We start from the raw sequence: 15,556 nt of genomic DNA, 5'->3' as shown, positions 1-15,556 counted from the left end.
GAGAGAGAGAGAGAGAGAGAGAGAGAGAGCGAGCGCGCGCGCTCTGTTCCTATTGGACAGGCTTGACATCGGGCTTAAGTTAGCTGGCTAAATCTTTCTTTGTGGAATAGCCTCCTATTTGACAGTCCTCAGCTTTGGGTTTAGGTTTGCTAGCTAACTGAAATCCTATTTTGTAATACCCACCAGGTTTCGTTTGTAAGAGCCATGAACGAATTTGTATGAATACTACTACTAGTAATAAAAATATAGACAGCGAATTATACATCGCAATTATATCATTATCATCATCATCATAATCTTAACGATCATATTTAGTTATAAAGAATTATTTTTATTAGTGTGTATTTGTACAATAATAATAATAATCTTTGCAGATACGAAAGTGATACGTTTGAACAACTAAGTACAGATCTTGCGTTCCCAATGTTAATATATTTCAAGAGTTAAAGAGCTGCATCCTACATGAACTATTCTTTCACTATGTTTTGAAAGGTTTCATCATTCCCCGAGAGACTGGCTCATTAAGGGAATGTGGGCAAATTCTTGACTAAACGTGAATGAACTGCATGTCAGCATGATTCTTCATTTTAATCATTTTGCAATAAATATTTAAAACTAATAATTAAGAAAATGAATACGTGCTTAACAAACCTATAAAATAGTCTAAATGTTCAAGTGTTAAGGTCAAGGTCCTAAACCTTAGGAAACACATGATTTTGCTTAGTCCCTTACTCCCTTACTGTGCCTCTGGAAACATGGCGGAGTGGTGTAGGTTGTTTCAGTCATGTGTTATTAGATTTTAAGACTGTTAAACGGGTTATTTTAAAACCAAACATTGGTGTGTTTATCTCGTTGTATCAGTCTGACTGCAGTTATGAGCGTAGAGCTCGGCGGCGCTATGAAGGGTCTGTGTTTTATAAAGTAAAGGTGGGGTGATGGCAGAGGAAAGTTCGAGCAGATTGTGCAGCGGCGTTAATGTTGATTTTAACGGGAGTCCGAGAAAACTGAACCACAGGAATACAGACTCTCTCCACAGAGACATGTTCCAACTCTCAGACAACGACCATCCAGTCCACTTCGACTGTGAGTCCTTTATCTCCTGTCATGTGCTTGTTTTATTTAAAACATTTACTCTTTTCTGTGTCTGAATGTGTCCTAGTATTGTGTCCTGTGCTGCATTGTGTCCAACAGGCGAAGAAGTGACTGTAAAGTGCATTTCAGTGATGAGTTACCATTAGTTTCCACCAGATATTTGTTAAATGTGTTTTTTTAAAAAAGGAAAATAATTTTGTAAAACACAGTTTAATTTTAGTACTTTCTTTATTTATTGAAGTCAGAAAGCTAACTGCTTTTTTCAAAACAATATAAACCTCTCCTGGCCCACCCTAACTACATTTTACCTAAAACATAAACGCCATAATATTTCAGAAATCATATTATTGTTGCATAAATGTGTCAATAACATCCATTGTAAGATATGAAATATGAAAAGTGTGAATGCTATTTTATTGTAAAATGTTGAATGTCCTTAATGTTCTTGTGCGATTAGCATGAAGGTTACACATTTTGTGTATCTGTTATTCTATGCTTAAATGTTTTTTTTTTAATTGTGTTTTTTTTTTCTTAGACTCAGTGCTGAAAATGTGTAAAATAAATAAATAAAATGGAATATTACATATTCTACAAATCTGTCATACTGGTAAAGAAAGTCTTTTGCCTAAAATACAGTGAAATTTTTCATGTTAAGCTGTTCATGTTATAGGGAATTTTTTATTGCAAATGTGATGGTATTTAAGCGATTATATTTACAGTCAGTGGCGGCACGGTGGCGCAGCAGGTAGTGTCGCAGTCACACAGCTCCAGGGGCCTGTGTGTGAGGAGTTGGTGTGTTCTCCCCGTGTCCATGTGGGTTTCCTCCCACAGTCCAAAAACACATGTTGGTAGGTGGATTGACGACTCAAAAGTGTCCGAATGTGTGTGTGTGTGTGTGTTGCCCTGTGAAGGACTGGCGCCCCCTCCAGCCTTGCCCAATGATTCCAGGTAGGCTCTGGACCCACTGTGACCCTGAATTGGATAAATGCTTACAGATAATGAATGAATGAATTTACAGTCAGTGCGTGTTTTGCTAATGACTTAATTAAAGACTCAACTCCAAATTCATTGAGAGATTAATGTCTAAAAAAAAGGCTTTTTGATTTAATGAAGAGTGACATGGTGTTGTACTCTTTTTCATGTTGTTGAACCTTTTATTTCCAACATGTTTCTAATATACCTAGATAATATTTTGTGTATTTAAAATGTTTATATCTGTAGTGCGCTCACAATTAAGGTTACCTTTGGGTGACACTTCCATGTAGATTGTGCTTTTACCAAAAAACATCCATAGTTGGCCACTGCCTTGCTTTTTCTTGGCTGTGATGTGGGAGATGCAATTTATGAGCAGTTAGTATATTAAAATGTAGTGGCATCTTTATGTCGCCTACATTTGTTTGAGGAAAATAATAAAATAAATAAAAAGAACACTACATATATAGTTGCATGAATGATAACCTATATGTTTTCTTATGTTTTTGTTATGTAGCTATGCATGTAAAATTTTACAGCTTAACATAAATGTTGTGAGGTCAGTTTTAAATTTGATTAAAATAATTTACTTTGCCTTAAACAAGTATTCATTTAAATGTGCACCTGAACACTGAAAGAAAACAAAATCCAACCAAACTTAAGTATTTTGAACAGCAACATATTATCTAGGCATGAAGTTATATTCTGAATTCTGTCTGTCTAAATTGTTTGAAATTTGTTATAAAGTATTAGAAAACTGATTCAAAAATATATAAGTTACTTAAACTTTGTCCCTCCCCATAATCATTTTCTGAACGTCCCTTAAGGTGGGCGTTAATATGTTTAACTCTGATAAGCATAGCCTAGCCTAGCCTTGCCCACCCCTAGCTTTGTAAACAAGACTCCAGATATGTTTGTTAGGTGAAATTTGCAGAAGCTTAATTTTAAGTCAAAATGGATTCAGAAAAAACAGATATTGTTGGTTTGATCGCCAAATTTATTGCTGAAGGTAAGAAAAGCATTTTAGCCACACCTGTTATGATTGTTTGTTGACATGTATTTGCCCTTCTTGCTATTTCTTGTGAAATTTCTTTTATATGCCATTGTACTTATGGTTGTATGGCAAAATGTGGGCACTACTGGTCAAACTACTCATTTTGTTGATTTTTAAGTATGAAATAATTTTACATCCCAAAATTTAATAATCCCAGAAATGTCTGCATTTGATCTTGCTCAAATATTATTTTCCTGCTTAATGTGTTAGTAGTTAGTTAGAGCCCTTTGACTGAATTGCAGCTTCCGAACAATTTCCTTTCAAACAATTATCTTGTATAAGGCATGCTGTTTTTTATTTAGTACTTATTTATTTGCTTTAAATTATTTTTATTTTTATTTTTGTTACTTCTTTCTTTTTTATTTTAAAAATGTGTAGAACATCTAGCATTATAGCTTTTTTTATATATCAAAACCTTTTTGATAACACTACAATTTTTATACGTTTTTATAACACTACAATTTTGGGTATAGTAAAAAAAAGATTTCTTGAATTAATGTTTTGGGGGATCTGGAATCTGCGGCCTGTTTTGGATTATTGTGTGATTCCACTGACTTTGGGACAATTTTGCTGATGTGTAATAATGTTATTTCTATGCTACAACCATTTTCTTGACCACTGGCTATCACATGTTCCAATAGATCAACCATAAAGATTAACATTTGACAAATGTTCTTTACACCAAGTGCTGCAACATTTTCTCTAAAAATACTATTAATAAGTTAGAGTTAACATTTTCTTCATCCATCCATATCTTGATGTTTTGCCTAATAAATATGTTGGCATCTGTAGTTAGTTCACTACAACCAGTTAAGTTAATGATTGGATGACCCATGTACATGATGTTTATCAAAACACTCCATAGTTGGCCACTGTGCCATATTCCTTGGCAGTGATGTAGGAGTTTATATGCAGTTAATGTATTAAAAAGTATGGTGTCAACTCTTGAGTTTGTTTCTATAGTCTTTGCTTATTATTTTTACCCAGCTTCAGACTCAGATAATAACTGCGAGGTGCTGATGGCTGGGATACAATACCCGTCTATTCAGGAGTTTGCATCTGCCATCCCTAACCACCTGCTGCTGGGTTCTCTTCTGGAACACTTGTGCTTTGTTTATGAGAGTGACCCTACACGCTCTCGCATGCTGTTCAAGGGTAGGTTGCTATTGATTGATTGATTGATTGATTGATTTTCTGCACATGCTTGTTTTAATCAGTGTGCTTTAAGTGTTCCTTCCATTGTGCCTGTTTTAGTAATTGGTCAGCATCTGGCAGCCATGAACCTCCTCTCTCCACTGGCCATCAGTGATGAGTTCAGCACAGTGCGGCTGCAACACAACCGGGCCTTCACTGAACTCCTACATGCAGCAAGCTCATCACTCTTCCCACAGGTAAAATCTCCCTGCCATAATTATTAACATTTATGTTTGAGAACAGAACATATCTAATGTATTTTTCTTTTGGCAGGACCATAGGTACTTGAATGCTGAAGGTCAGAACCCTGCACCAAGGTACACTTATTTACTATGGTTTTTAAAGCTTCTAACTATTTTTGAGATTATTTTGCATTATTTTATACCATTTTTACATCACTGATCTGAATTTGATCATGTTATTTTTGAGTACACATTTCCAAGAAATAGAAACATGCTTTCTATTTCTTTACATTTTCTGGCTTTATAGGTGCACAAATCACTTTTGATACATATTTCACTGTGATGTGTGGTGCGAAAGTGAGGGTGAGCAGAATTTATGAGGAAAAAAAACAGGAATTGTACCTCATAGCAGTAGATTCAACACTGTAGTTATTGACTTGTTTGTGCTCAAAAATTAGCCAAAAAAAAACTAACTTGAGAAAATGTTCTACTAGCGATGCATGATATATCGGTGGAGGATATATTATTTGCCGATATGTGGATTTTTTCTTATAGTTACTGTTATCACTCCAATATTGGAATTTTAGATATTACAACCAATAACTTGGTGCCTTTTTGTGCTTGTGCATATAAACTGACACCTGTAGATGCACAACTATGTCTACGTTTATGTCCATTATGTACGTTTTTCACAGTCTCTGGGATTAAATTTGTCCGTCGTGAAAACTGATTTAAAATATCAACGATGCTTAGTACACACACACAGGGATAGTGGTGTAAACACACACAAATTTATTACTGAAACACGATGATAAATGATTGCAAACACTTGCTCCAACACTCTCTAAACTACCACAGTTCAGTAGTTAATCAGCATCTATCACAGAGTCAATCAGCGTCTGTATTTATTACTGAAAATGATTACAATTTCTCCCTCTCCCTTGCTCGCACAAAGCCACTTTATACCGCTCTCTCCCTTGCTCTCCAAAATAAACTCTGTGCTGCACTAATTAGTGCCCCTCTAGAAACTATTCATGCAGAACCAGCAGTAAATCTTTGATAAAATATAAATGAACTACAACTAATATACTTATAAAATAATATTAAAAAGTACAGAAATGTACAAATACTGAAGAAAAGGCTTGTCGTATGTCAACCTATGATAAAAAGAATTTGTATTTCTTTAATCCAATGTACATTTGCTTTAATTACAAAAAGATAAAATTATGAGTTATTAATATCGGTATCGGCTACCCCAAGGTGCTAATTATCAGTTATCGCATCGGCCCAAGAAATTCAAAATCAGTGCATCCCTATGTTCTACATGTCGCTTTCAAATCATACTGATTTGCAAATGAGCAAATTTTGTTCATGGCTTCATTTTATACAAGTATGTGAAGTTGTTTTGTACCATTTTCACTGAAGCAACTGTAGCTTGTGAGCGTGTGTGTGTGTGTGTGTGTGCATAGAATTAGGTTAACACACCTACTTTGAAGAACTGTGTGATAGTGTAACTGCTATGTTGTATTTGTGGGAGTGCAAAACATTCTACAATTTGCTTAAAGCGTTTTTCTCTGTGACTTCTCATTATTGATGCATTTATGACTATTTTCTACAACTACAAATTTACAGATGCTCAGCTGTTTTGCTCCAGTAATAATTTTATTGTAACCCTTTTCTGTACTTTTTACATGCCTGTGTAATTGTAATATGTTGCTTTTGTCGGTGTGATTTGTAGAAATTGTATTTTTCTATTTCAGAACAAAAGATGGTCTTTTCCAAGCACAAACATCTCGCTACCTCAGTGAATTTGAAGAAATGTCAGCATTGGGCAAAGGATCATATGGCAAAGTCTTTAAGGTTTTTCAGGCACATTTTCTTCAGTCAAAAATCCAAATAAAATATTTGTCAGATAATAGTAAACTGAATTAATTAAGGGAACTCTTAAAAACATTTTGCTCATGACTTTTGCAGGTAAAAAACAAGTTGGATGGGCAGAATTATGCAGTTAAAAAAATTCTCATCAAGAATGTTACAAGGAATGACTGCATGAAGGTAGAGTGTTTTTTTTTTAATCAAGTGTAGAATGTGGTTTGTAATATAGACTTATCTAGCATGCAAAAATGTGCATAATTTTACCAATGATCTATTGTAGGTGCTTAGAGAAGTCAAAGTCCTGTCCAGTCTTCAGCATCCAAACATAGTCGGCTATCACACTGCTTGGATGGAGCATGTGCAACCTGCTAGTAAGTAATTAATAAGAAGTGTAAAAAGCCTTCTACATTCACCTGGATTTAACTAAGCAAATATGTAAGAGTCTCCCATTGGATAATTACTGCATGAGTGATTATGTTTCAGCTGGAAACAAGTTATTTAACCCCATCTGATGCACTGAGTAGCTTCTCAATTGTTAAACAACCATGTTGAAAGACAAACGAAGGGGACTCAAGGGATTGGACTAAACAGCTGTGTAGTCTTAAGAAAACTTCTTATCAGTGAGGCTAACTGGCAAAAATGGCTTCAATTGGCTAGGGAGCATAAAGATTGGACTCTGGAGCAACGGAAGAAGATCATGTCTGATGAGTCCAGATTTACACTATTTCTGTGTATTTCACTATTTTGAGTGATGGGCGCATCAGGGTAAGAAGAGAGGCAACTGAAGTGATGCCTAGGCCTTCATGCCTAGTGCCCACCGAACCATACGGTGGGGGCAGTGCTATGATCTGGGGTTGCTGCAGTTGGTCAGGTGTAGGTTCAGCAACATTATGTGCCCAAAAAATGAGGTCAGCTGACTACCTGAATATACTGAACGACCAAATTATTCCATCAATGGATTTTTTCTTCCCTGATGGCACAGGCATATTCCTAGATGACAATGCCAGTATTCATCTGCTCAAATTGTGAAAAAGTGGTTCAGGGAGCATGAGGCATCATTTTCACACATGGATTGGCCACCAATCAAAGCTAAAGGTGGTCCAACAAAATATTAGTGTGTGTGACCATTTTTTGCCCATGTAGTGTATATGAATAGTTAAATGATTACATTTTATTTCTTTTAAATCATTCATGTTTTTCTCATAGGTTCAATCAATATTTTTCTTTTACTGTAGATCCGAAAACAATCCATCCAATCTTAGTTCCTGCTTTGGAAACACAATCCAAAATAGAAGGGTAAGATAATTAGCTTTGTTTATCAAAGTGGAGCATGTATCTGTTTCTGTAATGTGATGAATAAAATTTGTCTTATAGATATCTTGAGGAAAGCACCAATGGATCCTCCATAGTTTTTGAAAGTACTGAATGTTCAAAAGACCAAAAAGACCAGACTTCACACAGCCCAGGGAGTTCATCACTGAAATCTACAAAGACAAAGGAGGAGAGGAGTCAAGCTCTGTGTCCGAAAAACATGCGCAGCCCAGAGAACTTTGTTCCATGCGTGTTCCTTGGTAAGCCTCGTGCTGCTGTGGATGCCTGTCCTGCACTCAGATGGGAGGATTCAGCACTGTCTGAGGACGAACGTAGTCAGAACAACAGCTCCTACATAGACATGGACAGTAAGCGGTGGGCTGAAAAACATCCAAAAGAGGCATGTATGCTTATCACATTCCAAACATAAGTGTCACTTTGAAAAACAACAATAATTTGACCATTTATTCTTTAACCTTGGTTTCCATTGGATAGGTCCAGTTTCATTTGATGCTCTACATCCAAATGCAACTGTGTGAACTTTCTCTAAAAGACTGGATTCAAGAAAGGAACTGCAGACCTAAGGCAGAACTCAGAATGTCAGGAGGTAATGCATTATGTATTACAAACACAGACACCTTACTTGTTACTTACTTGTGTTTGTTGTGATAAACTTGGTAACAAAAACACAACCATTAAGAGAAGAGTTTTTATTACTTTAAAAACGCCAGTGAGTGAGTATAGGCATTTCCATAATTCTAGCCTCAAGGATTGATTGGCTTAGTGGCCAGTGCATTTTTATTTATTTATTTTTTTAAACATAAATGCTTTAACATGTGTTGCTTTTTCATTTGCAGGTACTTGCCAGTCTATTGACTGTGAACAAGCATCTAATATTTTAAAGAAAATACTTGAAGGAGTGGAATATATTCACTCCCATGGGATCATGCACAGAGACCTTAAGGTAGGCTTTTATTACACTGTTATTTAGAATTTCACACTGTTTAGATCTTAGCTTTAAGATCAGTCAGATGCATACAGGTGGTCTGAGATCAAATTCATTTTTGTACCGTGTAGGTCCTGGGCTAGAAATTTTAGGCAGATGTTTGCCACAGTCAGTTTGTAAAAGAGAGCATTATTATGGAAATCCCTTTATGGAAAATTATGGATTTTTTTTTGTAAAATGCAGACATTCAAGAATTTGTGATTTGTTAATTTACTTCTTTGTTACTGACAAAAGCACAAAGAAAAAAATTCTTGCTAGGTTTCCTCTCTCTCTGCTCACAGCAGAGAAATGACAAAGAGCCCTCCAAACATTGAAAATCATAAAAACAGATAAGGATATTGTTTTATTCCTGCTTCATAGGTATGTAATATTGACTTTTTTTTTTGCTATTTCGGATTATTTAGGTAGGAACCCACTCTAAGGTAGAAGCCTCTTTGGGACATTCGGCATGAAAGTAAATGCAGACTGAAAGTGCTACAAACCTAAACAACATGATTTACAAACTTGTTTCTGTGGTAATTCAAACAGTGAATAAAAACTTACAGACAAGTTAAACTTACAAACAACACTAATTTTTCTCCTCAAACCTACCATTCCACTTCCAATGTTCAAAAACGCGGAGCTCCTGAACGTAAACAAACCAGAAAGAACTGCTGGACCCTGCAATTGTAGACATTGCCTTTAATTGTATTTTGTAAACATAAACAAGTTTTGAAAGAGAGATACAAAAGTAATGAAAAGTTTATAGAGTATTGTTGCACCTTTCAATCTATAAGAAGATTCCACTTTAAAAAGATATAATATAAAACAAGCCCACACCAAAGCTCAGAATTTGCAAGTAAATATGGGTTGTGACTCACAACTGTTGCTTGAATGCTTTAAAGCCCAGTTGATACTGGCATCTAATTGTATTATACACTTTAGACAGACATTGTAGTGATCTTTTTGTGAAGAAAGGTATTAATCAGATAAGTGTATAGGAAGTATATTAAAACAAATAATTGCTATATAACAACTGGCAATTAACATTTTAATTGTATTTTTTTGTATTCTACTTACTTAAAATGGCCATTTAAGGTGGAACTGAAAATTAGAATAAGACGCTGGCGAATAAGAAGCCAACTTAAGCGTTGTAAAAAAATTTTCTGTATTTCCGCAAGTCCCTGACATGTAAATAAACTTATGAACATTTCTCATTGGTGGAGCATCAGCTGGTGTTATTAGGACGTAAGCGACTTTACAGAAAAATAAGCCCAAAATCAGTTAAAATAAAAACACTTGGCAACTGTGGCGGCACACAGGGGAGTAACACACGCAATGAATACAATTCAGATATCTGAAAATGTTTTTTTGACCAGTCAAATTTGTATTTGAAATTTCGTTAATACTAGAATTCAATTTACACATGTGAAAATTCAATTGTTACTAGTAAAAAAGCTGTGTTTACTAGTAATAATTTAAATCTTATTAGTAAGATTATTTCAGTTGTCACTAAAATATCATGATGATTGTCAATAGTGAAAATGTAATTTCTGATATCAATAATTACATTTTTACTGGAAAATATTACATTCCTGATATCAGAAATTAAATTTTCACTATTGACAATTGAAATCTTACTAGTACTAGCTGTTTTACTAGTAACAATTTAATTTTCACATGTGTAAATTGAACTCTTATTATCAAGAAAAAAAAATGATTTAAAGTTGAAACGGCTTGCCATAAATTCAGGATTTATGATTCTTCAGATGACGAATTCGCTGACATCATTAGAGATATGTTAAAAGACATTTTGATTAGTCAAAATATAACTAGATATCTTAAATTACTGTTCTCACTGAATTGTAAATGCAGATATCTTAAACTATCATTCTGACTAGTCAAAATACAACTGTTACTAGTCAGAACTCGGTTGTAGATATCTAGTATTTAATTAAAGATAGTCGAAAGCTGTTTAATGTTAAAATGGCTTGCCATATTGACACGGGACTGAAAGGTGTGAATGGACCCAGAAATGGCAAAACGTCATGTGTGATGTCACTCTTAACAAGCAGATACCAGCGATTTTTGCAGACCACCCTCAGCTTGTAGAGAAAGTACATTAATTTTCTTGATTTTTTAGTTTTGTGCGATGGTATCGTTACAGTATCGGTATCGAGATATTTAGGCAGGTATCATACCATAATTCATAATTTTGGTATTGTGACAACACTACTCAAGTGGCACCCCTACCTGCACTTATCTGGCACTTTCACATTTATGTATATGCTGCAGTTGATTTTCACCAAACCAACACACCACCAACACATTTGTAGCCTTCATTTGTACAGTTGATCTGTTACAGTGCTAAGTTATTGTTAACTACCCTTTGCCTTCTGTTAAGAATTATTAAGTATTTCCATATGTGAATTGAGTTTTTGATGATAGATGAATTCAAACTTTGCTTATTAGTTTGTATGCCTGTATTCACAAATGTGTTGTACAGGTTATGTTACTAAAAAAAAAAGACTTTGCGTAGTTCATTGGTGTTGATGTCAGCTGTGAAATAACATTGTTATAATTCTCTGTTACTTTGTTTGCTACAGCCACGTAATATTTTCCTTCATGGGCATGACTGCCATGTGAAGATAGGGGACTTTGGACTGGCTTGCAGGGATAATGTGGTGAATGAAAATGAAGATCAACCTTTGGGGTCTTACATAGGAGAAGATACAGGTGGGGAATAGAATTCAGTACATTGACTTGTTATTTTATACAATGTAACTGTGCTTCAATTTAACACTTGCATTTCTGGGTATTTTACTGCTTTTTATTTACTGGATGTTTTACTCTGCAAGTTCTGTGACGTTAATGAGTTCAGAAAAGTTCCTGTTGGTTTTTGCACTAAATCTTTATTAGAATTCCTACTTCCTAGAATACCATACAGTAATGCGAAAAAGTGCTAAATAACTGCTTTAAATTAACTGTAACATATGAAAATGTAATTTTAAAAAACAACAGAAAAGTACATAAACGAGTTCAACAGTAAGTGTAATATCAAATCCTTCAATATTTATTTTGTGCAATATTTTAGTGCACCTACTGCCACCTTAGGACTTCCGTTATTGCGTATTTTGAACATAAAAGTTAAATAACTTTATATTTCCAAAATTCCAACCTTTTTTTTTTTAAATACAGAGAGAAAATGTAACACCTAACAACTCTGGTAAATCACTACAATTGACACAATAAGATAAAGCTTTTATATTTAAGAGATAAAAAGCAAACTCCTGTACTGCTTCTGATTAAAAGAAAAAAATCTGCTGCAAGAATACATGTCAGCACTTTGACAGGTTTGTGAATGGATTTGTATCATGAGAAAATGCATTTCGCACAGGAACATCGAAATTAAAAAAACAAAAGTCCATATGGAAAACCATCCCTTCAGATTTCTTAGAAAAAAGAATGAAGCTATAATTAAGACAAAACCTGGACATAAAACATGACAAAATGTATATAGTTAGTTTTGAAAGCTCATCCACTATATGCATGTTTTATGCTTTTTTTTTTCCTGACACAAATCAATAACTTAATTAATAATAATATTTTAACCATTTTGATTGATATATAAATCTAAGAAACAATAATTTCTTAGTGGTTTTGGTTCACACTGCAGAGTTAAGTCCCATCCCATTACTTATACTACGCCTAACTCTTTATTTCACCTTCCCTCCTTGGAAGTAAGGGACAAGGTGTAGTGGTTAAAATCTACTTTAGTGTTCTACGCAGTGGTATCAGGGTGGTGCTGCTGTACTTTACTTACATTTTGGGCATCAGATGTGTTCCGAATCTTTTGGCAATCATGTATTATTACCCACACCTAAGTCCTCTGTGATAAAAAGCAGGATTCAAATTGTGCAGTAGCCTCGGGTGCTAGAATGTAATTGCTTCATTATTTAAGGTGGCACTGGAAATTTACTAGCTAAATACCTAGACATCAGGAGAGATGTCCTTTGCTTGTTATGCACTAAAGGATCATAATACTTTGAAAATACATTGAACAAGATCATAAAACATAAGATTATACTTTAAAAAGATAATATGGTTATCATACTTTTTAAAGGAGAAAATATATACTTTTGTGAGTTTATTTGTCGCTTGCACAACCAACTTTCCAGTCATTCAAAAGCATTCATAACACTCTCTCTGAAGTTTGCCTTCAAAAAAATCTTCATTTGAAAGCCTGTGCGACCTTAACACTCCATCCTACCCTTCTTTCCCAACAAGAATTGAGACACCCTACCCCTTGGCAAAACAGAGGGGTGAAATGGGTTTGGGCCTGTTCTGTTCCGGTTGTCAGACTTGGACACACACTATTTCATATATTTGTTTTCCAGGGTCTGCTCACACCACTGGAGTGGGAACATTTGTTTATGCTTCCCCAGAGCAGCTAGAGGGCTCTCATTATGACTCCAAGGTAATTTTAAAAGCACATGGCTTGGAATAGGTGTTGTAATGCAATAGGTCTGGTTTTGAGATGATTCATGAAGTCTTATATACTTTTGTGATTACGTTGATGATTGTTGCCATTCACACTTTATGTACATTTTTTTCTTAAATTTAAAAAAAGATCATAAAGCTAGTTACACAAAACTAGCTACTAAAAACTGTTTTGCCATTTCTTTAGCTTTTAGGCAAATGACCATCAACATAACAACTATGTTAGCCCAGACAGTGTTGGTTACAAAAATGTTAAAATAAATGTTTAGTTTATAGGTGTGTAAAACTAAATGAAGCGTTATTGAGAATATACTCAGCTCTATGTATATTGTTTTTAGTATGTAACTTGTGTCTGCAAGTATTTCTTGGGAAATCCAGATGGACTGAGGCATCCATCATCAGATGGCAGTACCGCTGCATTATGTTTAGATTGTTATATTAAGTTAAATCTGCTTGTTTTGCATGAGGTTTACACCACTATTGTGTCTGCTTGCAGTCTGATATGTTTAGTGTGGGGGTTGTTGCTGTCGAGTTGTTCCAGCCTTTTGGGACAGAGATGGAACGTATTCACACACTTGGGGAGCTGAGAAATGGAAAGGTCCCAGACACCCTGGCTGCGAACTGGCCAGTTTTGACTGAACAAGTCACACTGCTGACCAGTGCTGACCCCTCAAAACGTCCTAGTGCATCTCAACTATTACAAAGCAATCTTTTCAACACCAAAGACTTGGTATGTATGAAACTGGCTAACAAAAATATATATATTGAAAACAAATGAAATGTGATGCAACTTTAAATGCAGTTGTGGTAACGCTAAGTATTGTTAGAACAGATTGGCAAGAATGGTGGGACTTTGTGGGGGGAAAAAAAAGAAAAACATATCTCAGTTTGGCCTAAGACAATGTTTCTTTAATAGCTAAACATTCAGGCTTCATTCGACATCCATTAAATGAACATCCTCTTTGGGTGGTGATTACATACTTTTTGCCAGGGGAAACTGCAGGGTATGTAGAAATGCAGTCAAATGCTTTAAAATATCCATACTCCAATATTAGTCTGCAAGGGGCTGTTAGATATATTGAGAGTAACTTACTTTAATAGTATTCTTTTGAACCTTTTCAAAAGCAGGATGAAATGGGCATAAGAAAGTGTGCAGAGAAGCAAGTGGAATACAGTCTCATTGTAGAGCTAAAAGTGCTTCTATATGGTCAGTGGAGCTGATAAAATGGCAATGTGTGTAGATACAATTTAGGTGTTCCAGTAATCGTTATGTTCTATAAAGGCTTTCTCCAGCTGGCCCTCTTGCTTAACCCAAAGCAAATAAAAAAAAAGTTAGAAACAAAGATGGTTAACTGGCATGTCTGTCGTATGGTACCTTCAGATCAGTCCATCATAATTAATCAATATTTTTGTAGCTTTACTAAAAGTTGCTAGGATACAAATCACATAAAATTGTGATTATGTAATTATTTACGTATGTCCATAGGTGTTTGAGTGAGATGTCTGAGCAAATACAATATTAAAGAAATATTACACATTGGTACTGTAAATTCTAGGTAATCCACTGTTTGCGGCAACGGATTGATGAACAAGAAGAGGAAATTGTTCAGCTCAGAAGACAGATAAGCAAGCTACAGTGCTCACAAAGTGCAGCACATGATCCAGTGAAGACTTAAATGTGATCACTCATTATCCTTGATATGTACAGGGTTGTTTGTTTTTTTTTTGGCAAATTGATGTATGTTTGAATTAAGCTTTGCCTGTTTGTACAGTTAAAGTGCTATATTTAACTAAACTGTAAATTATATTTAAAAAATGTGTACTATGTGCACAATAATAAATATTAACATTATTGGAATATAATGTGCATTTTTTGAGACCCATAATATCTTCATTATCAATCCCTCATTTTCAAGCTGCTTCCAACTTCTAATTAGAATATATATTTAATCTAATTAAGGTGAGTGCATGTAACATACCCACCAAGTAAGACCATTTACAATCAGAAAATTTACAAAATGAATTAGCAGAATAAACAATCCAGATTTAAATGTGCTAAAAGAGAGAGTGTTACATATATACTGTATTGTAAATTATTTATGGATACCACCTAATTCAACATATCTTCTGAAATAAAGGGTATTATTTGTCCACCTTTGCAGTGAGCCATTTGGACTCTAGATTCAAAGAAGTACTGTGCTTGTGTTGTTTCTCAGGGTGTTTAAAAGCAATGGTTGATTGTACAAGATACTTTTCTATGAAGTTCAGACTGATTGAGAACTCTTTAGGCTAGATACTGAAACATTTATCTCAGAAAGTAAGAGCATAAGTAATGATTTGCATACAGGAAGGTTTTATGTTTCTTGGTCCAAATTTAAAAAGCAGAAGAAG

General features: G+C 34.8%; 1 protein-coding gene across 3 annotated transcripts; it reads left to right on the top strand.

The window, feature by feature from the left end:
• The first annotated feature begins 125 nt into the window (after positions 1-125).
• On the top strand, positions 126-14,992 carry eif2ak1 (eukaryotic translation initiation factor 2-alpha kinase 1). Of its 3 annotated transcripts, none has more exons than XM_066664991.1 (17): positions 126-144; positions 862-1,083; positions 1,812-1,940; positions 4,106-4,273; positions 4,373-4,509; positions 4,586-4,629; positions 6,255-6,354; positions 6,469-6,549; positions 6,650-6,740; positions 7,605-7,665; positions 7,744-8,080; positions 8,176-8,287; positions 8,538-8,644; positions 11,272-11,401; positions 13,063-13,142; positions 13,662-13,895; positions 14,722-14,992. In XM_066664991.1, exons 2-17 carry the CDS (start codon positions 936-938, stop codon positions 14,839-14,841), a joined length of 2,079 nt encoding a protein of 692 aa, XP_066521088.1. In that variant the 5' UTR covers positions 126-144; positions 862-935; the 3' UTR covers positions 14,842-14,992. The 3 variants fall into 3 exon arrangements, with proteins under 3 accessions (XP_066521088.1, XP_066521087.1, XP_066521089.1); XM_066664990.1 differs by lacking the exon at positions 126-144 and adding an exon at positions 703-768; XM_066664992.1 differs by lacking the exons at positions 126-144; positions 1,812-1,940 and having other exon boundaries at positions 726-1,083; positions 14,722-14,988.
• The last annotated feature ends 564 nt before the right edge of the window (positions 14,993-15,556 follow it).

The sequence above is a fragment of the Hoplias malabaricus genome, chromosome 3 (assembly GCF_029633855.1).
Source record: "Hoplias malabaricus isolate fHopMal1 chromosome 3, fHopMal1.hap1, whole genome shotgun sequence".
NCBI lineage: Eukaryota > Metazoa > Chordata > Actinopteri > Characiformes > Erythrinidae > Hoplias > Hoplias malabaricus.
Note: the sequence above shows the minus strand (reverse complement) of the source record. Positions and strands in the feature narration are given on the sequence as shown.

Bases quoted from the DNA above. Each gene is read 5' to 3' on its own strand.
- eif2ak1 (XM_066664991.1), top strand. From the start codon at position 936: ATGGCAGAGGAAAGTTCGAGCAGATTGTGCAGCGGCGTTAATGTTGAT. The intron at 1,941-4,105 runs GTAGGTGGATTG...ATTTTTACCCAG, and splicing joins CAGTCCAAAAACACATGTTG to CTTCAGACTCAGATAATAAC. The intron at 6,355-6,468 runs GTTTTTCAGGCA...TGACTTTTGCAG, and splicing joins CATATGGCAAAGTCTTTAAG to GTAAAAAACAAGTTGGATGG.